We start from the raw sequence: 26,925 nt of genomic DNA, 5'->3' as shown, positions 1-26,925 counted from the left end.
GAGCAAGTCACAGAAGTCCAGTCTGGAGGTGACCATCGCTGTGGCTAGGGGATCACTGTGGCTAGTAGGGTTGTGCGATTCAGCAGCCGAAGCGGACTTTCCCTCCCCTTCTCCCCCATGGCGCGGTGTTGGCTACTGGCGGGAATGGCCACTTCGGCTGCCGAATCGCACAACCATAGAGACAGTCCGAGGGCAGGTAGGGTGCTACTAGCCACGCTTGGCGAAGGGGGGAAAACGCTTTACACGCTACCTCTGTGACCTGGGCCTCCATCGAAAGGGAGGCACCCAAGATCACCCCCAGATTCCTAGCCGTGGATTCATGAATACTGCTCTTTCGCTATAAGGGGTTAGAACGTTCGAATTTGGGTTAAGGGTTAGAATGCTAGAAAGCTTAGGGTGCTTGCCATCTGCTCTCTGCTACACAATGGTGCCTTCTCTCTCTTGTTGTGTTCCTGGGATGTTGTGTCTTTGATCTACAGCCTGACCAATTTGCGCCCCCAACAGGTACAAGAAGGGCTGGTGAGTACTGCAGGTTAACACCATCTGGTAGCTGTCTTGTCTAGGGTTGTGCGATTCGGCCGCCGAAGCGGCTGTTCCGTCCGGGCGCAGCCAGCGCCGCACTGCAGGGGGGGCGGTGCCGGCAGCGGCGTGACAGCGGGCGCAACCACGCAGGCGCGGAATTCCACGCCTGCGTGGTTGCGCCCACTGTCACGCCGCTGCCGGCACCGCCCTCCCCCCCTGCGGCGCGGCGCTGGCTGCGCCCGGACGGAACGGCCGCTTCGGCGGCCGAATCGCACAACCCTAGTATTGTCTTTAGTCTTGACAAGAACCTTGTAGGCGCAGTTTGTTAATTTCCAATAAAGAGACTTCTTCTTATCAAACGTAGTTGGCTCATTGTGACAACTGTCTGAGACCTCACACGAGGTCACCCAGCCGCCTGCACGTGGAGGAGGAGTAGGGAATCGAACTCAGTTATCCAGATTAGAGGCCACTACTTTTAACCACCACACCAAGCTCACGGGATCCTATTCCATCATTTCTGTACCACTTACACCAAGGAGTGACCAAACGGCGAATCGCCAGATGTCCATGGGCTTCAATTGTATTGTTTGTACTGTTTATTGCAACAATCTGTATTGCTGCATTGTTGTATTGGTTATACTATACTGTTATGTTTACAATTATCTGTTATTTTTGTACAGTTATTCAAATGTTTTATAGACTGTTCCATGTATTGTTCTTATGTTACTATGTAAACTGCCCTGAGCCCCCGGGGAGGGCGGTATATAAATACAATAAATGAATGAATGAATGAATGAATGAATGATAAATTCCCATGAACCTTTTACAGCATGGACATCTGGAGAGCCACAGTTTGGCCATCCTTGGCTAAATGGGTCATGGAAATATTTATGCCACGCTTCAGTCCCTCCTGGTGGTTCCAGACTTCTGAAATCCTAATACACAGGTTACTGAATGTCCCGTTTTGCGGACTGTATTGATTCGGTAGGTGTCATTTGCTTTGAATCCCTCTGAGAAAGATCTCTGTTGCCAAATTCCTAAAATAAAAATCCCCAAATAAACAAAAAGATATTATGCTCAGGATGTGAACTGCTCTGTAGGGGAAACAAAACAGAGGGAACGTTGGTCACCAGGTCCCCCCCCCAGCCACTGGTGGGGGATGGGGATGTAGGGTCACCAGAACCAGTCAGGGAAACCGAGCAATTTGGGGATGGATCCTGGGGACCTCCATGTGTCATACAGTCTGCCCTGCAAAACAGGCATTTTCTCAGGTGGAAGTGATCTCCATCATCCGGAGACAAGCTGGAATTCTGGGGGATCTTCAGGTCCTACACCTGGAGACAGGCATCCCTCTCTTTGTTGTAGGGAGATGGGTACTGGGGCACCCCCTGGGGTAGCGATCCCCAACCTGTGGGCCGCGGACCACATGTGGTCCTTCGACTAATTGGAGGTGGGCCCCAAAGGACGCCTTCTCTCCCCCCCCCCGGCCCTTTACTTCATCCCCCCCAGCCCTTTACAACACACTTCATTGTTGTGGCGTGTCTGTATCTTATTTTGAAGGGATGTTTAAACACGACCATAGCGACCAGAGAGTGTTAGGGCAGTGGTTGAGAATAGAGGAGTAAACTACCCCCCCTCCCGGGCCTCAGTAAAAGGCTTTGAGTGGTCCCCGGTGATAAAAAGGTTGGGGACCACTGCCCTGGGGGACCTTATCAAGGCCCACAGCAAAAACTGGGCTGCACCCAGCGGCATACCCACTCTCCTATCTTCCCAAAAACAACTCCCTGTCCAAGCAGCATGAAGGTGGATTAACTAATTTGCCCAGGTATCAGGTAACTGCGGCTATCCAAAGAAAGGAGCACAAAAAAGCATTAAAACCTGCATTCAAATTTGCTACTACTAGACAAAAAACGGTAATAATTGTAAACCTCTCCCGCTCCTACGATGTCCAGCCCTTTTGTGTCTCAAAGATTCACTGCAGCACTACAGAAAAAGAATATTTGTTCTTAAGAAGAGAGTCCTGTTTACCAGGCTGAACGTTCCGTATTCTTCCCTGAGAAGGTGGGTCATGAAGCCTTTCAGAGTCGTCTGGTCTCCCCAGGTCCAGCGGGCCTTGTTGAAGTGGGAAGAGGCAGGCAAGTAGAGATAAGGAAGGCAGCCGGCCAAGAAGCAGAGAGTCAACTTCAGCACGTGGCCAAGAGTCAATTCCTGCGCAGAAAGACATGCCAAGTTGCAGAGGAACGGTTATTCCGGTAGAATTGGGCTCCAGCTTCCAAGATCAGACAACAAACCCACCCACCATCGAATAGGAGAGGGGAGAAAAACAGACAAACATATCCTGACAGGTAGAGCCGATCTCTCCCTTGGCAGTTTTAAGTCCCAAGCAGCCCTTTTCTCCAGGGGAACTGATCTCTGCAGTCTGGAGAGGAGCTGTCCTTCCAGGGGATCCCCAGGCCCCACCTGGAGGCTGGCATCCCTGAGTCCCCCCTCCCAAGCAGCCCTTTCCTCCAGGGGAACTGATCTCTGCAGTCTGGAGAGGAGCTGTCCTTCCAGGGGATCCCCAGGCCCCACCTGGAGGCTGGCATCCCTGAGTCCCCCCTCCCAAGCAGCCCTTTCCTCCAGGGGAACTGATCTCTGCAGTCTGGAGAGGAGCTGTCATTCCAGGGGATCCCCAGGCCCCACCTGGAGGCTGGCATCCCTGAGTCCCCCCTCCCAAGCAGCCCTTTCCTCCAGGGGAACTGATCTCTGCAGTCTGGAGAGGAGCTGTCCTTCCAGGGGATCCCCAGGCCCCACCTGGAGGCTGGCATCCCTGAGTCCCCCCTCCCAAGCAGCCCTTTCCTCCAGGGGAACTGATCTCTGCAGTCTGGAGAGGAGCTGTCCTTCCAGGGGATCCCCAGGCCCCACCTGGAGGCTGGCATCCCTGAGTCCCCCCTCCCAAGCAGCCCTTTCCTCCAGGGGAACTGATCTCTGCAGTCTGGAGAGGAGCTGTCCTTCCAGGGGATCCCCAGGCCCCACCTGGAGGCTGGCATCCCTGAGTCCCCCCTCCCAAGCAGCCCTTTCCTCCAGGGGAACTGATCTCTGCAGTCTGGAGAGGAGCTGTCCTTCCAGGGGATCCCCAGGCCCCACCTGGAGGCTGGCATCCCTGAGTCCCCCCTCCCAAGCAGCCCTTTCCTCCAGGGGAACTGATCTCTGCAGTCTGGAGAGGAGCTGTCCTTCCAGGGGATCCCCAGGCCCCACCTGGAGGCTGGCATCCCTGAGTCCCCCCTCCCAAGCAGCCCTTTTCTCCAGGGGAACTGATCTCTGCAGTCTGGAGAGGAGCTGTCATTCCATGGGATCCCCAGGCCCCACCTGGAGGCTGGCATCCCTGAGTCTCCCCTCCCAAGCAGCCCTTTCCTCCAGGGGAACTGATCTCTGCAGTCTGGAGAGGAGCTGTCATTCCAGGGGATCCCCAGGCCCCACCTGGAGGCTGGCATCCCTGAGTCCCCCCTCCCAAGCAGCCCTTTCCTCCAGGGGGACTGATCTCTGCAGTCTGGAGAGGAGCTGTCATTCCAGGGGATCCCCAGGCCCCACCTGGAGGCTGGCATCCCTGAGTCCCCCCTCCCAAGCAGCCCTTTCCTCCAGGGGAACTGATCTCTGCAGTCTGGAGAGGAGCTGTCATTCCAGGGGATCCCCAGGCCCCACCTGGAGGCTGGCATCCCTGACTCCCCTCTCCCAAGCAGCCCTTTCCTCCAGGGGAACTGATCTCTGCAGTCTGGAGAGGAGCTGTCATTCCAGGGGATCCCCAGGCCCCACCTGGAGGCTGGCATCCCTGAGTCTCACCTCCCAAGCAGCCCTTTCCTCGAGGGGAACTGATCTCTGCAGTCTGGAGAGGAGCTGTCATTCCAGGGGATCCCCAGGCCCCACCTGGAGGCTGGCATCCCTGACTCCCCTCTCCCAAGCAGCCCTTTCCTCCAGGGGAACTGATCTCTGCAGTCTGGAGAGGAGCTGTCACTCCAGGGGATCCCCAGGCCCCACCTGGAGGCTGGCATCCCGGAGTCCCCCCTCCCAAGCAGCCCTTTCCTCCAGGGGAACTGATCTCTGCAGTCTGGAGAGGAGCTGTCATTCCAGGGGATCCCCAGGCCCCACCTGGAGGCTGGCATCCCTGAGTCCCCCCTCCCAAGCAGCCCTTTCCTCCAGGGGAACTGATCTCTGCAGTCTGGAGAGGAGCTGTCATTCCAGGGGATCCCCAGGCCCCACCTGGAGGATGGCATCCCTGAGTCCCCCCTCCCAAGCAGCCCTTTCCTCCAGGGGAACTGATCTCTGCAGTCTGGAGAGGAGCTGTCATTCCAGGGGATCCCCAGGCCCCACCTGGAGGATGGCATCCCTGAGTCCCCCCTCCCAATCAGCCCTTTCCTCCAGGGGAACTGATCTCTGCAGTCTGGAGAGGAGCTGTCATTCCAGGGGATCCCCAGGCCCCACCTGGAGGCTGGCATCCCGGAGTCCCCCCTCCCAAGCAGCCCTTTTCTCCAGGGGAACTGATCTCTGCAGTCTGGAGAGGAGCTGTCATTCCAGGGAATCCCCGGCCCCACCTGGAGGCTGGCATCCCTGAGTCCCCCCTCCCAAGCAGCCCTTTCCTCCAGGGGAACTGATCTCTGCAGTCTGGAGAGGAGCTGTCATTCCAGGGGATCCCCAGGCCCCACCTGGAGGATGGCATCCCTGACTCCCCTCTCCCAAGCAGCCCTTTCCTCCAGGGGAACTGATCTCTGCAGTCTGGAGAGGAGCTGTCATTCCAGGGGATCCCCAGGCCCCACCTGGAGGCTGGCATCCCGGAGTCCCCCCTCCCAAGCAGCCCTTTTCTCCAGGGGAACTGATCTCTGCAGTCTGGAGAGGAGCTGTCATTCCAGGGGATCCCCGGCCCCACCTGGAGGCTGGCATCCCTGAGTCCCCCCTCCCAAGCAGCCCTTTCCTCCAGGGGAACTGATCTCTGCAGTCTGGAGAGGAGCTGTCATTCCAGGGAATCCCCAGGCCCCACCTGGAGGCTGGCATCCCTGAGTCCCCCCTCCCAAGCAGCCCTTTCCTCCAGGGGAACTGATCTCTGCAGTCTGGAGAGGAGCTGTCATTCCAGGGGATCCCCAGGCCCCACCTGGAGGCTGGCATCCCTGAGTCCCCCCTCCAAAGCAGCCCTTTTCTCCAGGGGAACTGATCTCTGAAGTCTGGAAAGGAGCTGTCATTCCAGGGGATCCCCAGGCCCCACCTGGAGGCTGGCATCCCTGAGTCCCCCCTCCCAAGCAGCCCTTTCCTCCAAGGGAACTGATCTCTGCAGTCTGGAGATGAGCTGTCATTCCAGGGGATCCCCAGGCCCCACCTGGAGGCTGGCATCCCTGAGTCCCCCCTCCAAAGCAGCCCTTTCCTCCAGGGGAACTGATCTCTGCAGTCTGGAGAGGAGCTGTCATTCCAGGGGATCCCCAGGCCCCACCTGGAGGCTGGCATCCCTGAGTCCCCCCTCCAAAGCAGCCCTTTTCTCCAGGGGAACTGATCTCTGAAGTCTGGAGAGGAGCTGTCATTCCAGGGGATCCCCAGGCCCCACCTGGAGGCTGGCATCCCTGAGTCCCCCCTCCCAAGCAGCCCTTTCCTCCAGGGGAACTGATCTCTGTAGTCTGGAGAGGAGCTGTCATTCCAGGGGATCCCCAGGCCCCACCTGGAGGCTGGCATCCCTGAGCCCCCCCTCCCAAGCAGCCCTTTCCTCCAGGGGAACTGATCTCTGCAGTCTGGAGAGGAGCTGTCATTCCAGGGGATCCCCAGGCCCCACCTGGAGGCTGGCATCCCTGAGTCCCCCCTCCCAAGCAGCCCTTTCCTCCAGGGGAACTGATCTCTGCAGTCTGGAGAGGAGCTGTCATTCCAGGGGATCCCCAGGCCCCACCTGGAGGCTGGCATCCCTGAGTCCCCCCTCCCAAGCAGCCCTTTCCTCCAGGGGAACTGATCTCTGTAGTCTGGAGAGGAGCTGTCATTCCAGGGGATCCCCAGGCCCCACCTGGAGGCTGGCATCCCTGAGTCCCCCCTCCCAAGCAGCCCTTTCCTCCAGGGGAACTGATCTCTGTAGTCTGGAGAGGAGCTGTCATTCCAGGGGATCCCCAGGCCCCACCTGGAGGCTGGCATCCCTGAGTCCCCCCTCCCAAGCAGCCCTTTCCTCCAGGGGAACTGATCTCTGCAGTCTGGAGAGGAGCTGTCATTCCAGGGGATCCCCAGGCCCCACCTGGAGGCTGGCATCCCTGAGTCCCCCCTCCCAAGCAGCCCTTTCCTCCAGGGGAACTGATCTCTGTAGTCTGGAGAGGAGCTGTCATTCCAGGGGATCCCCAGGCCCCACCTGGAGGCTGGCATCCCTGAGTCCCCCCTCCCAAGCAGCCCTTTCCTCCAGGGGAACTGATCTCTGTAGTCTGGAGAGGAGCTGTCATTCCAGGGGATCCCCAGGCCCCACCTGGAGGCTGGCATCCCTGAGCCCCCCCTCCCAAGCAGCCCTTTCCTCCAGGGGAACTGATCTCTGTAGTCTGGAGAGGAGCTGTCATTCCAGGGGATCCCCAGGCCCCACCTGGAGGCTGGCATCCCTGAGTCCCCCCTCCCAAGCAGCCCTTTCCTCCAGGGGAACTGATCTCTGCAGTCTGGAGAGGAGCTGTCATTCCAGGGGATCCCCAGGCCCCACCTGGAGGCTGGCATCCCTGAGCCCCCCCTCCCAAGCAGCCCTTTCCTCCAGGGGAACTGATCTCTGCAGTCTGGAGAGGAGCTGTCATTCCAGGGGATCCCCAGGCCCCACCTGGAGGCTGGCATCCCTGAGTCCCCCCTCCCAAGCAGCCCTTTCCTCCAGGGGAACTGATCTCTGCAGTCTGGAGAGGAGCTGTCATTCCAGGGGATCCCCAGGCCCCACCTGGAGGCTGGCATCCCTGAGTCCCCCCTCCCAAGCAGCCCTTTCCTCCAGGGGAACTGATCTCTGCAGTCTGGAGAGGAGCTGTCATTCCAGGGGATCCCCAGGCCCCACCTGGAGGCTGGCATCCCTGAGCCACCCCTCCCAAGCAGCCCTTTCCTCCAGGGGAACTGATCTCTGCAGTCTGGAGAGGAGCTGTCATTCCAGGGGATCCCCAGGCCCCACCTGGAGGCTGGCATCCCTGAGTCCCCCCTCCCAAGCAGCCCTTTCCTCCAGGGGAACTGATCTCTGCAGTCTGGAGAGGAGCTGTCATTCCAGGGGATCCCCAGGCCCCACCTGGAGGCTGGCATCCCTGAGTCCCCCCTCCCAAGCAGCCCTTTCCTCCAGGGGAACTGATCTCTGCAGTCTGGAGAGGAGCTGTCATTCCAGGGGATCCCCAGGCCCCACCTGGAGGCTGGCATCCCTGAGCCACCCCTCCCAAGCAGCCCTTTCCTCCAGGGGAACTGATCTCTGCAGTCTGGAGAGGAGCTGTCATTCCAGGGGATCCCCAGGCCCCACCTGGAGGCTGGCATCCCTGAGTCCCCCCTCCCAAGCAGCCCTTTCCTCCAGGGGAACTGATCTCTGCAGTCTGGAGAGGAGCTGTCATTCCAGGGGATCCCCAGGCCCCACCTGGAGGCTGGCATCCCAGAGTCCCCCCTCCCAAGCAGCCCTTTCCTCCAGGGGAACTGATCTCTGCAGTCTGGAGAGGAGCTGTCATTCCAGGGGATCCCCAGGCCCCACCTGGAGGCTGGCATCCCTAGTCCCCCCTCCCAAGCAGCCCTTTCCTCCAGGGGAACTGATCTCTGCAGTCTGGAGAGGAGCTGTCATTCCAGGGAATCCCCAGGCCCCACCTGGAGGCTGGCATCCCTGAGTCCCCCCTCCCAAGCAGCCCTTTCCTCCAGGGGAGCCGTTTTCTGTCTCTTGGGGATCAGCTGAGACCTCCCACCACTACCTGGAATTCAGCAACCCTATTTGCGGAGGGGGCCGCATGGCTAAGTGGAGCGAATACCACGAGAGGTTAGCGGGGATCACATTTGTGGCATCTCCTTCGCTATTTAAATTGCACCATGACATTCCTGGACGGTGCCAACGCTGCCAGGCTGCGATAAACCACTCTGGGGTGATTAAGGGTTGGCGGCTTTCTCCCGACAGCAGCCCCCTCCCGTTGTTGTTGTTTATTTTTTAAAGGAATGAAAACCTCTTTACGTATGCATTGTAAACAGAAAATATTTTAAACCTGCCTTCCGCCAACAGCTCATCCAAATTTTTTTTTTTAACCTCCCTCCCGACTCCTTTTGGGGAGCATCAGGGAGAGCCCCGGTGGAAGGGTTTTATACGGCAGCAGGATACGCACCCTGTGCGTTTCCAACCGCACAGGATGGCACCAGCTAAGAGAGAGAGTAGCTCTTCTGATCCCTCGATTTCTGCAGGCTCTAATGAAGGCCATTTCAGGGCCACAGACGGAGTGAGAACTTTTCTGATTTATTCAGGAGGGGGAACACCAAAGGATAAAGGTGAAGAGCGCCAGGGGGGGGGTCTCGATAAAGGGGGCGAGCGGGCGACACTGTGGTAAATAATGTTCCATGTTGGGAACCGTAAAGTGATGCACATTGGAACAAAAAAAATAAAAAACCTTCCAATTTCAAATGTAGGCTAATGGGGTCTTAACTTGATGAATGACGGGGGGTAGGGGGGAGATTCTGGGGGTCACAGAGGAGAGCTCCATAAAAGTGTCCACACAGTGTGCTGCAGCAGCGGATAAAGCCAGCCCTAGGTTAAGGATTAATGGGAAACCGGGTGGAAAAATAAAATAGCTCATAGTAGGAAGTCCTGTATAGATCTATGCCCTGTGCAAATCTATGATGAAATTAATTCAAAAGAAATTCCGTCTAAACCTCCGGAAGAAGTTCTTGACAGTCGGAGCGGTTCCTCAGTGGAACAGGCTTCCTAGGGAGGTGGTGGGTTCTCCAGCTTTGGAGATTTTGAAACAGAGGCTGGATAGGAGAGGCTGATTCTGTGAATGGTCAAGGGGGTGGCAGGTGACAGTGGATGAGCGATAGGGTTGTGGGTGTCCTGCATAGTTTAGGGGGTTGGACTAGATGACCCAGGAGGTCCCTTCCAACTCTAGGATTCTATGATTCTACATGGACTTATTTAGAAAGCTGTGTATCCCAGAGGACATTTCATAGCTGGAAAAAGTACAAAGGAGGGTAACCAACATGATGATTAGGGCGTTGGAACACCTCCTCTAGGAGGGAAGAAGAAGAAAAAGAGTTGGTTTTTATACCCCGTTTTTCACTACCCGAAGGAGTCTCAAAGCGGCCTACAATCGCCTTCTCTTCCTCTCCCCCACAACAGACACCCTGTGAGGTGGGTGGGGCCGAGAGAGCTCTGACAGGACGGCTCTGTGACAACAGATCTATCAGGATTGTGACTAGACCAAGGCCACACAGCTGGCTGCATGCGGAGGAGCGGGGAATCAAACCGAGCTCGCCAGATTAGAAGCCACCGGTCTTAACCACGACACCAAGCTGGCCGAAGAGTTTAGAAATGAGACTACTCGGGAGGAATATGATAGTGGTTAATAAAATTACATATGGGAAGGAGAGCGTGGACAAAGAGAACATCTCCCTCTCCCAAAATACTAAAACTCCAAGGCATCCAGTGACGCTGATGGAGAATAAATTCAAGAAAAACAAAAGGAAATGCTTCTTTAGACAGAGAGTGATTAAAATATAGAATTTGCTGCCACAGTTACTCCTTAAAGGTAAAGGTATCCCCTGTGCAAGCACTGAGTCATGTCTGACCCTTGGGGTGACGCCCTCCAGCGTTTTCATGGCAGACTCAATACGGGGTGGTTTGCCAGTGCCTTCCCCAGTCATTACCGTTTACCCCCCAGCAAGCTGGGTACTCATTTTACCGACCTCGGAAGGATGGAAGGCTGAGTCCACCTTGAGCCGGCTGCTGGGATCGAACTCCCAGCCTCATGGGCAGAGCTTTCAGACTGCATGTCTGCTGCCTTACCACTCTGCGCCACAGGAGGCCCTGGGTCTTTAAACAGAGAGTGATTGAAATATAGAATGTGCTGCCACAGTTACTCCTTATCCTTAGCCAAGGGTCACGCCTCCATGGGCTCCCAGAAGCCCCCCTTCTGATTGAGGCAACAAGTCCCTCCCCTTCCAGTTACCAAGCTGCCCCCCAGCATTGCAAAGGTGGGGCTGGCCACACCTACATCTGGCCACTCTCATCCACTTGCTGACTTTCTTCACCGGCAGGTATACTCACCCCTTCCCTGAACAAGCGGGAGAAAACCCACAGGACGATGCAGAGCACGTAGATCACAACCGTGTGCTGGTTGCACAAACTCAGGCTGCAGCAAAAGGCTCCGACTTTAGAGATCTGCAAAAGGGAGGCGAAAGAGCCCACTTGACAGAGGTTCTTTGAAACGGCTCTGCTGTTTTTAAAGAAGAATAATGACTGTCTTTCTGCCGCATCAACTCTGCGAGGCAGGAGGCCGTCTGCATCTTTGCAGCTTATGAACTGAAGCGGTTGACCAAGCGGAGAGCTTCCATCTCTCTGCTCCCCTGGAAGCTTGGGAAGAGCTTTGAGCAGCAGGAGAGAGGCTGATTCTGTGAAGGTTCAAGGGGGTGGCAGGTGACAGTGGGTGAGCGAGAGGGTTGGGAGTGTCCTGCACAGTGCAGGGGGTTGGACTAGATGACCCAGGAGGTCCCTTCCAACTCTAGGGTTCTATGATTCTAAATTCCGTCTAAACCTCCAGAAGAAGTTCCTGACAGTTAGAGCGGTTTCTCAGTGGAACAGGCTTCCTCGGGAGGTGGAGGGTTCTCCATCTTTGGAGATGTTTAAACAGAGGCTGGAGAGCCATCTGACGGAGAGGCTGATTCTGTGAAGGTTCAAGGGGGTGGCAGGTGACAGTGGATGAGCGAGAGGGTTGGGAGTTTCCTGCATAGAGCAGGGGGTTGGACTAGATGACCCAGGAGGCACCTTCCAACTCTATGATTTTATGATTCTAGAAGATGATTTGTTTTTTATACTCTGCTTTTTACTACACGAGGGAGTCTCAAGGCAGCTTACGATCACCTTCCCTTCCTCTCCCCACAGCAGAGGCAATTGGGGCTGAGAGAGCTCTGAGAGAGCTGTGACTGGGTCCAAAGTCACCCAGCAGGCCGTCATTCCGTCAGACAGATGGGCAGGACTCACGGCGGCCCCGTCAGGTCTTCAAGTCAAGAGACACTCGGTCATAGCTTGCCACGGCCTGCCTTTACACAGGAAAGCTGGGCTTCCTTAGTGGTCTCCCACCCAAATGAAAAGGAGGTTGAGAGGGGACATGATAGCCCTCTTTAAGCATTTGAAAGGTTGTCACTTGGAGGAGGGCAGGATGCTGTTTCTGTTGGCTGCAGAGGAGAGGACACGCAGTAATGGGTTTAAACTTCAAGGACAACGACATAGGCTAGATATCAGGGAAAAAGTTTTTCACAGTCAGAGTAGTTCAGCAGTGGAATAGGCTGCCTAAGGAGGTGGTGAGCTCCCCTCACTGGCAGTCTTCAAGCAAAGGTTGGATACACACTTTTCTTGGATGCTTTAGGATGCTTAGGGCTGATCCTGCGTTGAGCAGGGGTTGGACTAGATGGCCTGTGTGACCCCTTCCAACTCTATGATTCTATGATTCTATGGCCTGGATGGCCCCTTCCAACTCTATGATTCTATGATTCTATGGCCTGGATGGCCCCTTCCAACTCTATGATTCTATGATTCTAAGGCTGAAATCTGCCCTGGAAGATTCTGCCCTGGAGTTTTGCTTTTAAAAATCAGACATGTCAATTTTCACTCGGTGTGCATTTTGCATGACCTCTGCAGTCACGATGTCTCTAGCTCCACCCCTGGTGCAAGTGGGCGGGGACACCGAACCTCAATTTCGGCGAGCAAAAACCTACACAGATGAGATACAGTGACGTCCGGGACTTTATCGCATGCCAGCCTGTCCCGCCGGCCCCTGTACCTGGCTGGCCTCTCCGCAAAGAGGACGGCAGGTGAGGCTGCAGAGAAAAGTGGCAGGGCAGTGCGACAAATCCTGCCACGCCCAATGATGATGTCATCAGCGGGCGCAACAGCATCTGCCACCTTCCCTGTTGTCTTCCACGTAGGCCTCCATTGTGAGTCCCGATACCTTCCCCGTAGACGTGTGGGTGCTCATCGATAAAAATAGATCCTGCCCTGTTTTTCGATCCGGCGTGGATTACCTTTGATCTCTCCTTCGGGGAAGCCGCCTCCTCGAAGCGCAGGGAGAGTGCCATCAGCAGCACCACGAACAGATTGTTTAAGCTGAAAACCTCCGCCGTGATGGACCACTGCCATGTGAGCCGAGCAAATGAAAACATCCCTGCGGCAAAGATGCCTGCAGCTGGCATACCGGAAAGCCTGCAAACGCAGATAACAAGAATGTATCTTCTTTGCCAACCGCTGTCACCAGAAAGGGGGGGGGGGGAGACCCACAAAACTTCATGCCCTCCCCCATTACCGTCCTTGCCCGCCCCGAAATGCAAAAACCACACGGACAGAATGATACACGCTTCCCTGCCTTCCCCGTCATGTTTACGCGGAACACGACGGAACGCAGCGCACAACGAGAACAGGAAGGGCAACGCAAAATCTGTGCTTCAGAAATAGTTTTCCTGGAATTTGAAGTCCCCTCCAGGTGACCCAAGATCTGTTCCACTGGTGGAGAGTTCCTTCCCTTCCCATATACCCCTCCCCAGGCCCCGCTCCCAAATCTCCAGGAAAATGTCCTCACATGCAGTTGGCAACACTAGCTGGGTGTTATCTTGAATTTTCCTTCCTTCCTTCCTTCCTTCCTTCCTTCCAGAATTCAAGTTCTCCTTCCTTCCTTCCTTCCTTCCTTCCTTCCTTCCTTCCTTCCTTCCTTCCTTCCTTCCTTCCTTCCTTCCTTCCTTCCTTCCTCCCTCCCTCCCTCCCTTCCAGAATTCAAGTTCTCCTTCCTTCCTTCCTTCCTTCCTTCCTTCCTTCCTTCCTTCCTTCCTTCCTTCCTTCCTTCCTCCCTCCCTCCCTCGAGATTTATAACCCACCCCTCTCCAAAATTGGTCTCGGAGCAGGCGAACACCTATAAAATACAAATTACAATAATCATAGAAATCTGGGGGAAATTCTAAAAATTAAACTAAAACCCATTTTCTTGTGGCGTCAACCAGTCTTTTCCACCCTTTTGACCATGGAAGAACCCCTGAAACATTTTTCAGGAACCCCAGAAGTGGTGGCATGCCCCTCCAGAGAACTGGGCACTGAAGCAAAATGCAGGAGCCGGCCAATCAATTGCTTCTGTCTACCGTTTCTGTTGTGGCAAAAGAGACTAGACCTGTGCAGCCACAGGGGAAGTGGCCTCCGGGGACGTTTAGTGATGTCTGCTAAAGGTCCCTGGCCCCAGAAAGGTGAAACTGGCCTCTGCCAGAGACAGGGTTCTCTCTGCCCAGGTGGAACATTCTTCCAAGTGAGATCAGGGCCCTGCGGGACACAAAACAGGCATTCCACTGGTAAAGACAAAGGTATCCCCTGTGCAAGCACCGAGTCATGTATGACCCTTGGGGTGACGCCCTCCAGCGTTTTCATGGCAGACTCAATACGGGGTGGTTTGCCATTCCCTTCCCCAGTCATTACCATTTACCCCCCAGCAAGCTGGGTACTCATTTTACCAACCTCGGAAGGATGGAAGGCTGAGTCAACCATGAGCCGGCTGCTGGGATCGAACTCCCAGCCTCATAGGCAGAGCTTTCAGACTGCATGTCTGCTGCCTTACCACTCTGCGCCACAAGAGGCTCGAGGCCCGTACTACCTCAATGCAAATGGCCAGAGCCGCAGCACAGGGGGGAGATGCAGCACAGGTGGTGGTGCACCAGCCGGATCCCCTCCCCTCCATGCCATGGCAGAGGCCACTTCGGGCTTCAGTGATTGCTGAAGTGGCCAAAGCATGGCGAAGCACACCAGAGCACACTGGAGCACACAACCCTACCCCACTATGTTGTAACTCAGGGTTTCATGAAACACCGGGGTTTCTCGATGACCTTGAAAGGGTTTCCCAAATGGGTGGGAGTTAATTAATACTTTATATATATATTTTCAATTTTGTTAAACATTTATTAGGTGATATGACCATAGATGGTCATGTCAACCCCTCCCCCCACACACACCCCTAAACTGGCCAATGATGGGCCTGGAGGGGGTGGGAAGGAGAGGAGCCCTGGGTGGGCATGTCCCCAGCTCTGCTCCCCAACCATATTCTGCACGATTGTGCCACTTCTGGGGTTTCTCGAAGCCTGAAGAAGGTTTCAGGGGGGTTTCAAGGGTGAAAAAGTTGAAGAAGGCTGTTTTAACTGAATGTATTATCATGTTGTAAACCGCCCTGAGCCCTTGGGGAAGGGCAGTGTAGAAATGTAATTAATAAATAAAAGTCAGCGGCTGTCCAAACTTCTGGGAAAAACCACGCAACCCAGGGGATTCCCGGAAACCTGGTAAGGAACTCCTGGCATAGGCACAGAGTGACAGAATGCTGCCGATAAAGACAGTGGAAAAGTCAGAAAGAGAGAATGTGTCTTGTTATGGTTTTGGACATCCTAAGAATCACCCGAGACAGCTCCAGAGTACATATTATGAGTTAACAATCAGAGAAGGCATCAAAAGTTCCCAAAGAACTTGGCGATATCTTTGTTACTAAAGACCCTGCACGGGGAAGACGAAACCTCTGATCTCGAGAAAATCCATATGAGTGGCAATTTTGGCTTGAAAAGAAATAAAACAGGTTTGGAAGTAAATAGGGTACTTTGGAAAGACTGCCTGGAATTAATACCTGCATGCGCACCTGGAAATCAAAATGTGATCTTATGAGTCTGAACAAACCAATTGGGAAAAGAGAGGACGGAGTTATTAATACCTGCATGTGAGATCTGTTGTGAATGAAATGTCTACAGAGATTTGCCAGGTTTGAGTTGGGGTCGGTGAACCCCTCTACTTATTAAGGGCAAAAGTTCCAGAATATCTCATCAGTAAAGAAGTTGATAAAGGCTGTTGTAGGAATTTCCCGACCTGTAACTGGCAGCCCTACCCCCAATTCACCACTGGTGGCCAGAGGGAGCCTGTCAAACTTATATCCCGGCAGCACAACAAGGAACCTTTTATAAACCTGAAAAATGACCGGCTGGATTCATTCTTTTCTTTTCAGGCCAAAGAGCAAGCATCAGAGTTGTATTTATCAGTCACAATTACTGGAATGGGTGGGTCACGTGCAGAGGCCGTCGCAGTCCAACTGGACGGACGGGGTAGAAGGGGGTCTCCCGCCATCAACTCTAAAGGCCCCATATCCTTGCAGGAAAGCTTGGCAGGGGGAAATATTTCCCCCTTGCCTCCCCATCCCAAATCTTATACACAGGGTTGTGTACTAGCCTCGTGTTGCCGGGAAATATTTCTGCCAGCCAAAATCCAGCAGGCTCTGGTGGTTTGAGACACAGAAAGGAATCACACAGAGGGACACCCCCCCCACTTCAGTAATTGCTGACCATGTTAATTAATTATTATTTGTTAATTAATTAGTACTTTTATAACCCACCCCTGCTGTCTCGGGCCGGTTCACAACAGTCAATCATCAACACAAATAACAATGCAAATGTTAAAACAGTTAAAGATAGCCGAGCAATGGGGACGTAACAGTTTCAATTTCCACCTTGGGACAGGTGAGGGAAACTGGTGTTTCCGCTTGTCCAACCTGGCCTCAACCATAGGCCTGCCAGGAGAGATCCACCTTGCAGGCCCTACGGAGCTGTGATAGATTTCATTAGGGCCCTGATGTTCTTGGGAGCTCATTCCACGACAATTAGATAAAGCCTCCTCAATTAAAAATCATAGAATCATAGAGTTGGAAGGGGCCATAGAGGCCATCCAGTCCAACCCCCTGCTCAACGCAGGATCAGCCCGAAGCATCCTAAAGCACCCAAGAAAAGTGTGTATCCAACCTTTGCTTGAAGACTTCCAGTGAGGGGGAGCTCACCACCTCCTTAGGCAGCCTATTCCACTGCTGAACTACTCTGACTGTGAATTTTTTTTTCCTGATAAAAAGGGAAGTACAGGGCAAATAGGGGCCAGAAAACATTCTACACCAGTTCAGCATTATCTATTCGGCTGGCCAGTGTTTCCCACGGCCCAGTTTCTTTTTGGCTCCACCTTCTGCAGCCGCCATTTTGCGGCTGGCTCCACCTTCTCTCAGGATAACAGAGCTTACAGCCAAGAGATATGTCTTATTTTATAACCACTCAATGGAACATAGGTATGTTGGCAAATGTATCTAGTTTGGTTTGTATTACTTTGTACACATTATGATATTTTGTCAATTATTATGAAACTATTTATTGGTAGCTCTTTGGAGTGGCAATCACTGAGGAAGAATCAGAAAATGGGAGAAATGTACCCGAGACCCTGTTCTGATTGCCAAGAAGTTGAATGATTAATACACTTAATATATACCTCATAATAGTGGATGAGAGTCATTATTTTGGCCTTTTGATTTTGTTTTTCACTTATCTATGGCTCCACCTTCTCTGGCAGCCATTTTGTGACTGACCTCGCCTCCTGTGGCAGCCATTTTGTGGTTACATCCAGTTTTGACATTCAAAATGTGCCCACGTGAGCAAAAGTGGCAAGTGCTGCGGCATGGAGGGCAGGGGAGGGGTGCCAGCAGTGCGCCACCCGGCGCCCGCGCACAGGTGCAGAGCTCTGTGTCTGCCTGCGGACGCCAGCTGGCGCACTGCCGTCGGCACTGCCCCCCCCCTCTATTCTGCAGTACTGACAGCTTTGGGGTTCAGTGATCACCAAAGCAAGTTTTATTACCTGCTGTTTTTTCATAAGACACAAAGCTGCCCACTGCAGTTAATTCATTTTTTATGCTGTTTTCTCCCCCCCCCTTGCATTGGCACGTTTATAAGAGCATGCGTTTAAAGATGTCTGCGAGCCACCTCGGGTAGTTTTTAACAGAGAGAGTGGACTATAAATCTATTGTAAATAAATAAAGATGTACAGGGAAGTCAGTGTGTTATGTCTGGGACAGGAAACAGGCAAGCTAGTGGTTTGAGCCAGCCTATCTTAAGCTATCTACCTTCTCCCACCTGAATGCCTCCCCCCCCCTTGCAAATCAACATCCTTCAAAATATGACTCTCCAAGAAATTTGACTGTGGCGGAACGTTAATGTGACCAGAATGTCCCCACTGAAAGGCGGGATTCCCCACTCCTCCACATGCAGCAGCTGGGTGACCTTGGACTTGCTACAGCACTGAGAAAGCTGTTCTGACTGAGCAGTGATATCAGGGCTCTCTCAGCCTCACCCAACTCACAGGGTGTCTGTTGTGGGGAGAGGAATGGGAAGGCAACTGTAAGCCACTTGGAGACTCCTTCGGGTAGAGAAAAGTGGCATATAAGAACCAACTTTCCTCTTCTGGCCACATGTGGAGAAGTGGAGAATCAAACCCCATTCTCCAGATTAGAGGCTGCTGTTCTTAGAATCATAGAATCATAGAGTTGGAAGGGGCCATCCAGGCCATCTAGTCCCACCCCCTGCTCAACGCAGGATCAGCCCTAAGCATCCAAGAAAAGTGTGTATCCAACCTTTGCTTGAAGACTGCCAGTGAGGGGGAGCTCACCACCTCCTTAGGCAGCCTATTCCACTGCTGAACTACTCTGTTAAATTTTTTTTCCTGATATCTAGCCTATATCGTTGTACTTGAAGTTTAAACCCATTACTGCGTGTCCTCTCCTCTGCAGCCAACAGAAACAGCATCCTGCCCTCCTCCAAGTGACAACCTTTCAAATACTTAAAGAGGGCTATCATGTCCCCTCTCAACCTCCTTTTCTCCAGGCTGAACATTCCCAAGTCCCTCAACCTATCTTCATAGGGCTTGGTCCCTTGGCCCCAGATCATCTTCGTCGCTCTCCTCTGTACCCTTTCAATTTTATCTACGTACTTCTTGAAGTGAGGCCTCCAGAACTGCACACAGTACTCCAGGTGTGGTCTGACCAGTGCCGTATACAATGGGACTATGACATCTTGTGATTTTGATGTGATGCCCCTGTTGATACAGCCCAAAATGGCATTTGCCTTTTTTACCGCTGCATCACACTGCCTGCTCATGTTTAGCTTACAATCCACAAGTACCCCAAGGTCTCGTTCTTCACCACCACACTGGCACTCAGGTGCTGATGACTTGACAATCCTGGCTTTGACAGACCAATGGCCAACTCATCACAAGATCAATAGGAAGCCACATTAGTCTGCCCTCCGTGGTCGAAAAGATTTTAGTAGCTTTTGGGAATCACCGCTTACTTCTTCAGTGGCTCATGAAAGCTTGTACCCTGCCCAAAGCAGGTTCCAAACACCCTTTCCTTCCTCTCCCCTCAACAGACATCCTGTAAGGAGAAGGAGAAGGAGAAGGAGAAGGAGAAGGAGAAGGAGAAGGAGAAGAAGAAGAAGAAGAAGAAGAAGAAGAAGAAGAAGAAGAAGAAGAAGAAGAAGAAGAAGAAGAAGAAGAAGAAGAAGAAGAAGAAGAAGAAGAAGAAGAGTTGGTTCTTATATGCCGCTTTTCCCTACCTGAAGGAGGCTCAAAGCGGCTTACAGTCGCCTTCCCTTTCCTCTCCTCACAACAGACACCCGGTGAGGTGGGTGAGGCTGAGAGAGCCCTGATATCACTGCCCGGTCAGAACAGTTTTATCAGTGCCATGGCGAGCCCAAGGTCACCCAGCTGGCTGCATGTGGGGGAGTGCAAAATCGAACCTGGCATGCCAGATTAGAAGTCCGCACTCCTAACCCCTACATCAAACTGGCAGATGGGGAGAGCTTGAACAGAACTGCTCTGGAAGAACAGCTCTAAGAGAACTGTAACTAGCCCGAGGTCACCCAGCTGGCTTCATGTGGAGAAAGAGTAGGGAATCTAACCTGGTTCTTCAGATTAGAAGCTGTCACTCTTCAACCACTATAACTTGCTGCTGAAGCAAATAATGATAAATAACAGTGTGGACGAATGTTTGACACAAGGGACTTTTCCTTGACAACTCTCACAGGATCACCATGACCCACCAAAGCTGTATAATATGACAGCCATCTTCAAGTACTTGAAGGGCTGTCCTATAGAACAGGGGTAGTCAACCTGTGGTCCTCCAGATGTTCATGGACTACAATTCCCATGAGCGCCTGCCAGCAATTGCTGGCAGGGGCTCATGGGAATTGTAGTCCATGGGCATCTGGAGGACCACAGGTTGACTACCCCTGCTATAGAAGATGGAGCAGGGTTGTTTTCTGTTGCCCCAGTGGGGCGGACCAGAACCAAGGGGTCAAAATTAATTCAAAAGAACTTTCAGCTAAACCTCCGGAAGAAGTTCCTGACAGTTAGAGAGGTTCCTCGGTGAAATAGGCATCCTTGGGAGGTGGTAAGGTCTCATCCTATGGAAGTTTTTAAGCTGAGGCTAGATTGTCACCTGACAGAAAAGCTGATTCTGTCAAGTTAGGCAGGTTGTGAGTGGGTGGGCAGGAGGGGCTGTGTCAGTGCTTGGCTCTTGTGGCCCTTTCTTGCATGCCCAGGGAAATGCCCATCGCCACTTTGAGGTCAGAAGGTGAATTTCCTCCAGGCCAGACGGAACAGGGATTCTGGTTATTTTTGGGGGTGGGGGGGTATCATCTGGGCACGAAACAGAGGATACTGTAGGTGGGCAGGCAGTTGTGAGTTTCCTGCACTGTGCATGGGGTTGGGCTAGATGACCCTGGAGATCCCTTCCGATTCGATGATTCCACAACTCATGTCAAAAGGCATTTCAGAAAACTCTTCCACCTCCAAGTTGCGAAAACTCCATCCTGGCCAGTCCCACCGCAACTTTTGCCATGCCGCGATCCGTTCCGAAGACAGCCAGGCCTCAACCGCGGCCTGATCCTTCATTCGAGACGTGCTTTTTCAAACGTATAGATCAACGCCATGAAATATGCACCCGTTTCAACACTTTGACAGGTCCGGTTTAAGTGTGGTCCACATTCCAGCAGAACCAAAAAAAAAGGGGGGGGTAAGCAGAAGAGAGACAGAAAAACTCAGCATGTAGCAGATTTAGCAATTTAAATGTTCCACAAGGTGGGGTGTGCTTTTTTTTTTTTTGTAATTGAGGAAACTTTCCATAATCTGACATTTGTTTAAAAAAAAAAAAAGAAACCCACTTATTAGAAATTATGCAGCAGAGGAGCTGTGGAAATATGAGCTCGCTTCACAATTACGGAGTCGGGCTAGAAAGCCCTCGCCTATTGTATGGAGTGGCATAAACCCCACGGAGGGCCTATCAGCTCCGTGGCAGGCAGGGGGCTGTGCCATTCAAAACGAGAGATACAAGCTCCGGGGCAGAAACCTGGCAGCTCTCTCCTGACCCCCAAATCCCCGGCTGGTGACAGATTCAAGCTCCGTAGCAAATTAGACCTTCTCAAATTACAATTGGGGAAGACAGATTCCATTAGCGGTATCTGAAATTGAGTGGAGAGCCGCTCCCGTTATCAGACCTGAGTCGTAAGCGGTGCTATTAATCAGCGCTATGATAGCATTTATATATTTCAAGCTATCTCCCCGCCGCTGTGATATGCCGCTACAAAGGGCTGATAGGACTTAGAGGGGGGAACAATAGCGCTTTCCGGGAAAAGCAGGGTAAATCAAGAAAGTCTATGACTTGCGCGCAATTCTGAAGGGATTGCGGTTTACATAAATTTTCTCCCAATTGGAGACTGAGCTCTTCCTCATCTTACACATGGGATTTAGTTGTCACTCAATGGGAACAGCTGTGAAAAGGTGAAGCGGCCCACCGTTTGCATCCCTGCCTCCGCTTTTAAAGCAATTAACCCATGAACGGGAGGATACCTGGCGATATCGAGGGGATTAAGGGAGGCAGGGCTTTATTAACATTTCCTTGAACTAATTCTAACTTCGACTGGCTGTCATCAAAGCTTCTGCAGTCTTTTTATTTTTTTTAAAGGGTGGTGGGGGGGGGGGAGTTGGCCTGCTTTCTTGTGTCCCCCCCCTTCCAAAATTAAGCAGAGAAAAAAAAAGTGTCTTCTTTCTAAGCAAACGAGAAGGAACTGTTTTTTAAAAAGGTCCCCCGGATTCCAGCGGGCTTGGCGGCAGGAGGGAGGGGAAAGAAATCTCCCCGTACGAGCGTCTGCGGGAGAGATCAATTAGTCGGGAGGTCACGGCAGACAGTCTGCTAAACGGGAAATTAATGCCTCAGTTGTCTATAGTCTTTTCTCCCACCCCCACTTTGCCAAAACTTAGAAGCGACTTGTTCCGTTCAGTATTAGCCGCTTTCCGAAATTATAACGACCCTCGCCGTTCGCCGCACAAAGGCCATCGTCTCTAATCTCTAATCGGGAAGAAATGGATCCAAATTTACCTTAATCGGAAAATTCTCCCCTTCTCTTTATTCCAAGAATAGAGTTTTAATTTTCTGCCCGTCGCTGAATGGGAGGATGGTCAAAGATACAATGCTCGAAGGGAATAAGCCTTCGGAATTCCATTTCCTCCCGACTGGCATACGGGAGCAGGGAAAACTTAGGGGCAAGTGGGAAATCTGATTCATTAAGTTGTCGGATGGTAGGCGGGTGAGGAGACGGGGAAAATGTGACACGGTGGTCTCCGGGGAGGGCGGTATATAAATATATAATAAATAAAATAAATAAATCTGGGTGAGGAGACAGTCCCACGAAGGCCCCGACCACCGAAAAAGTATTACCCAAAAGCTGCGAAAGATTCAGAAATAAAATTGTTGTGGACAGGGACTTATCGTTCATCCCACCTGGAAATAGAATCATAGAATCACAGAATCATAGAGTTGGAAGGGGCCATACAGGCCATAGAATCATAGAATCATAGAGTTGGAAGGGGCCATACAGGCCATCTAGTCCAACCCCCTGCTCAACACAGGATCAGCCCAGAGTATCCTAAAGCATCCAAGAAAAGTGTGTATCCAACCTTTGCTTGAAGACTGCCAGTGAGGGGGAGCTCACCACCTCCTTAGGCATCCTATTCCACTGCTCAACTACTCTGGCTGTGAAAATTTTTTTCCTGATATCTAGCCTACATCATTGAAATGAACTTCAATCAAAATCCACAGGCCAACCTGACTTTTCGTTGCCCCAGCCTCATGCAAGGTAGAGGCAATGCTTTAAAAGACCGCTATCCTTCCTGCCCGGCTTGACTCTGGAGAGGCAGCAAGGAACAATCTCGGCCTCCCCAGATATTTAAAATTCCTTTCCCTTCCGTCAAGCATTAATCTCATGACCATGCCTTCCACCAAGCAGGCTTTGGCCCAGGGAAGCGTCCGCCATAATAAATTGGCCAGTCTTTTAAGGTGACGTGAGAATATGGGTTGTTTTGGTTGCCGCAGGCTAGCAAGGCCAACACTCCCCCCACCCCGAAGAGGGGGAGATGCTCCGTGGCTTCTGATGCGGGCACAAGCGGAATCCGTTTAGCTTCACACCTGCCCCAGGAACCCCTGCACTTTCCTTTTAAGCCAGCCTCTTCGCTAAAGGGGCAAGCCATCGTCCGTCCTACCTGAACCACTCATCAGCCATGACTAAAAACTCTAAGGGGAAAGCAGGCGGGGAGTTTTCCTAAGTGATTTCCACCCAAGAGTTGTCCAGTTGTCCAAAAAAAGAAAGAATGAGAGGTTTAGATGGCCGTTTAATGTCATCTGAATTCCGCATTCATTTCCACCCCCCCGAAAAGAAAGAAAAAGTTACATTTGTTCTTAATTGATATTTGCCAGCTTTCATTCTGCTTAAGAGCAAGCGTTCTTAGAACTCCGCATCTGCCCGCAGAATTCAAAACCAGCATAATAATTAAATTCTAGCGTTTCAGTTTGGGACGGTGACTTAAGAAGGAATTTGTCTTTTCTTTTCCCTTTACGAATGTCATATTCGGCAACATGCTAAGCCTTAATTTTCAGAAAGGGGCATTTATGAAACAATTACATTCCTTCTTTGCAAACCGTTTTCCAGAGATTGGGGTGGGGGTAATGTAAGCTACAGCTAGCGTTTCACAATTTAAACACATCACAAAAATACGTATGGTGAAATGAGGCTGAAAACATTCGGGAAGTCAAGCCATTCCCTATGTCCTTACTTAAAAGAAAGAAGACAAAAACAGTTCCCTTTGATGCACACGTTAAAATCTCGTATACCAAAGGAGGAGAATGACTATATAAGGATTTCAACATGCAGCTGACTATTGTAATATCTATCCAGCTGAAATGTCGGCACTACGATTTTTTTTAAAGGATTAACCCACACACACACACCTCTTCTCTGAAACAATCCCTAAAAAATTCTGTTTGGTGAAGTGTTTATGCAAGCAACTCAGAGGTTTAGGGAGAGCAAAGACCCTACAATCCAGAAAGCTGTATACATTTTAAAATGGACCCATTACAGAGCTTTGGACATCAAACACACTAAAAAAAAAAAACAACCCAAATTTAATTGATAAAAATAGGGAAAACAAACCCTTCCGTCTTTGGAAAAAGACCGATTGCAAGCAACAAGTAGAGATATTGTTTTTAAAAGAAATGCATTTCATAAAAAAGTGTGTGAGCGGGGACCCCTAACTACCTGGCGGAAAGAAAAACCTGATTAGGAGAACAAAGTGACAGAATACCGTTAACGCTAATCCAGCGTGTAAGAACAATGTCCCCTTAAGTGGGAATCCTTTCAACTATTGTCGACGTCCAAAAGCAACCCCTCCAATTAAACAGAGCAATGAAATTGTCTCGATCCGCAAATGAATACAAAACTCCCGAAATGTTTCAAAACACGCCGCAGACTAGGGGGAGGGGAGGACTTGTTAAAATAACTGATTTATACAGCACATAAAGGCAGGAAATAGGGCAAGGGGGAGTGCACGTTTTAGACGAAAAAAAGAAGTCAACCTACACCCTACGTTCCGGGCCGCCGGGATTCTTTACTGTACTCGACCGTCTGCGTGATAAACACACCCGAACTGGCGGGGCTCGCGTCGACAGAAGAAAGGTTTTTCAGAAGGTTAAGTTCGGGTCACGCGACAAATGAAATTGTAACAACCCCAACTGACACCGTATAATGTCTTCTTCCACTGAATCAATAGGCCACTCTCTGCCCCCAAATTACCATAGAGATGGCCGTCTCCCTTCTGGAGGGTTCACTATTGTTTGACGAGCGAGAAAAGATTTGCTACTTGAACTCCCGGCGTTCCCAAAGGATGTGCACTTCATTAATTATTTGGAGTCTTAAAACACATCGATGGGATTTTTCGGTAAGTGGCAGTGTTATCTCGAGGAATATGGTCGGGCGGTTATTTTATAACTCCCACCATCTCCCCATTGTTTGAAATAAAGAGAGAGAGAGATCTGATATGCACATAAAGACTTGAGATCACCCTTGCTTTGGGAGATCTCAATGGGGTGGGTGCCGTCTCATCCTATAAAATAACCTAGCCATCTACTTCCCGAAACTGTTTTCAGTAGGCAACAACACCATGTGGGGTGTCCCAACAAAATTCTACCTGTTTCTGTTCCCTTTTTAATTTTATTTTTAGCAATAGTTGGATCCATACGAAACAGTGGCCGCCATCTTAAAACGGATTTGACCACCAAGTCCCAAAACATCTGAGAATTTATTAAGGCTCTGAAAAACTGCCTTCACCTTTGTCAGCCACCCCCAAAATTTGGAAGCCAGACTTAGCTTTCAGCCTTCGGAGTTTTATCTTTTAATAGCCTTGTTTTCTAATGAGTGCTACCACGAAACCTACTTCTAAGCTCGTCACGGTTTCTTGCCGTTTTTTAAAATTTATAACGAACGTGCTATCGTGTGTAAATAAATATGGCGTAACCCCGGCTGTCCTCACAACATAAAATTAACTCTACCCTTCAGCTACATAAGCGTCCTACTTCTACGGAGAACCACCAAGAGTCATTTACAATAAATGGCTTCCCAAAATAATATTCTTGGAGGGAGCCGTGTCGGTCTGTAGTCAAATGATTTGGTGCAAGTCCGGCAGCTCCTTCAAGATTTTCGGGGTTGAAACTTTTGCCAGTCAAAGCTTCCCTCATCAGGTACGAATTCGTTTTTAAGTTTTTGGGTTTTTAAGATTTGATCAAAGAGTTGCTGCATCAGCGCTTCAGGTTCACAAATCCTTCCAGCCCCTGTGACAACATGACCCAAGCGACAGCTTCACACAATCCGGGCTGGGGCAAAAATCTGCCACTACCGCAGTCAGAAATGCTGGCGCATTTAATAATGGAGACTGTGCCTGTACTTTAATACGCATGGGCTGGTGATATTCAAACAGGACTGTCTTCAAATTGCCGTTCTTTAGAAGAGACCCACTGCCTTCCGGCCACTTAGGACAAAGTGCTGAGGTGAGCCGATTAGACCAATAGAACATAAAAGAACCTCCCACGTTGACTTTTGTGTCTAAAATAATTTTTCTTTAACCCCGCCTCCCCAACAATCCACGGTTTTAAGATATTTAATTGACCTAACATCCCCGTTCCTTCACATCCATCCGGTGAAATACGTACTAGCAGCGTACTGACTTCCGCGTCTTTTAGGGCGTCACAAAATTAAATTCCATAACTGACAATAAAACAACAAACTTCCCAAATTATTGTGCTTCTATTTGTGCGTGTCTGTTTTCAGTCCCTGGTTCGTTCTTCTCCTGCTCCCCCCGAAGCTTTTCAGCAACAACAACAACAAAAAACACACCCTTAAACATAATTCTTTCATACGGCCGCCGCCCGCGATATTATAATACGCGGGAGACGAGGGTGGATCTTTTCCGAGCGCGGCGTTACCAGGAATGCATTAAAGCCTAATTTAAAATAAAATGCATACAGCAAGGGATTTTTGCCTCCTAATGGAACTTGAGCGTTATTATATATTCGCCGCTAATGTTTGTTCGACACTGTTCTTCCCCGATATGACAATAGGAATCTCGCCTTGAGAGTTTGTGCTTAAAAAAGAATTTTTTTTCTCCTCCCGTATAAAAGCTCTGGGCTTTTTGCTCTCTCTCTCTCTCTCTCTCTCTCTTTTTTTTCTTAAAGAAGAAAAATATATTAACCCTGTTCCCTTAACTACGCTGAAAATTAGTTAAGGGTGAATTATCTGATAGGGCAAGTCCCTATTCATGCGATATTAGAGAGGTGTACTTAAGCAAATAAGGCAGCCGTCGGCAGAGCAGGCCGCAGGCTCGCAGTATGCAAAAACGTTTATTCCCAGCCGAGGAACGGGAGAGCGCCGTCCCCGAAGAACTCTTCCGCTCAGCCTCCCCGGCTTCAGAAACGCACGGCAGGAGGAGAGCTTGGCGGAGCGTGGAACGGGCTCGCATTTCAAATAACATTAAGCGAAAACGCTAAT

General features: G+C 51.4%; 1 protein-coding gene across 4 annotated transcripts in view; it reads right to left on the bottom strand.

The window, feature by feature from the left end:
• TMEM260 (transmembrane protein 260) overlaps positions 1 to 26,925 on the bottom strand; it is a 135,551-nt gene that overhangs the window by 89,218 nt on the left and 19,408 nt on the right. For all 4 annotated transcript variants that reach the window (XM_077323991.1, XM_077323990.1, XM_077323989.1 and 1 more), the window contains 3 exons: positions 12,715 to 12,892; positions 10,742 to 10,855; positions 2,551 to 2,730 (listed from right to left, as the gene is read on the bottom strand). In XM_077323991.1, coding sequence (XP_077180106.1) covers positions 2,551 to 2,730; positions 10,742 to 10,855; positions 12,715 to 12,892 — 472 coding nt within the window. The remainder of the gene's footprint in view (positions 1 to 2,550; positions 2,731 to 10,741; positions 10,856 to 12,714; positions 12,893 to 26,925) is intronic.

This window comes from Paroedura picta, chromosome 2, assembly GCF_049243985.1.
Source record: "Paroedura picta isolate Pp20150507F chromosome 2, Ppicta_v3.0, whole genome shotgun sequence".
NCBI lineage: Eukaryota > Metazoa > Chordata > Lepidosauria > Squamata > Gekkonidae > Paroedura > Paroedura picta.
This window is presented reverse-complemented; position numbering and strand designations above follow the sequence as displayed.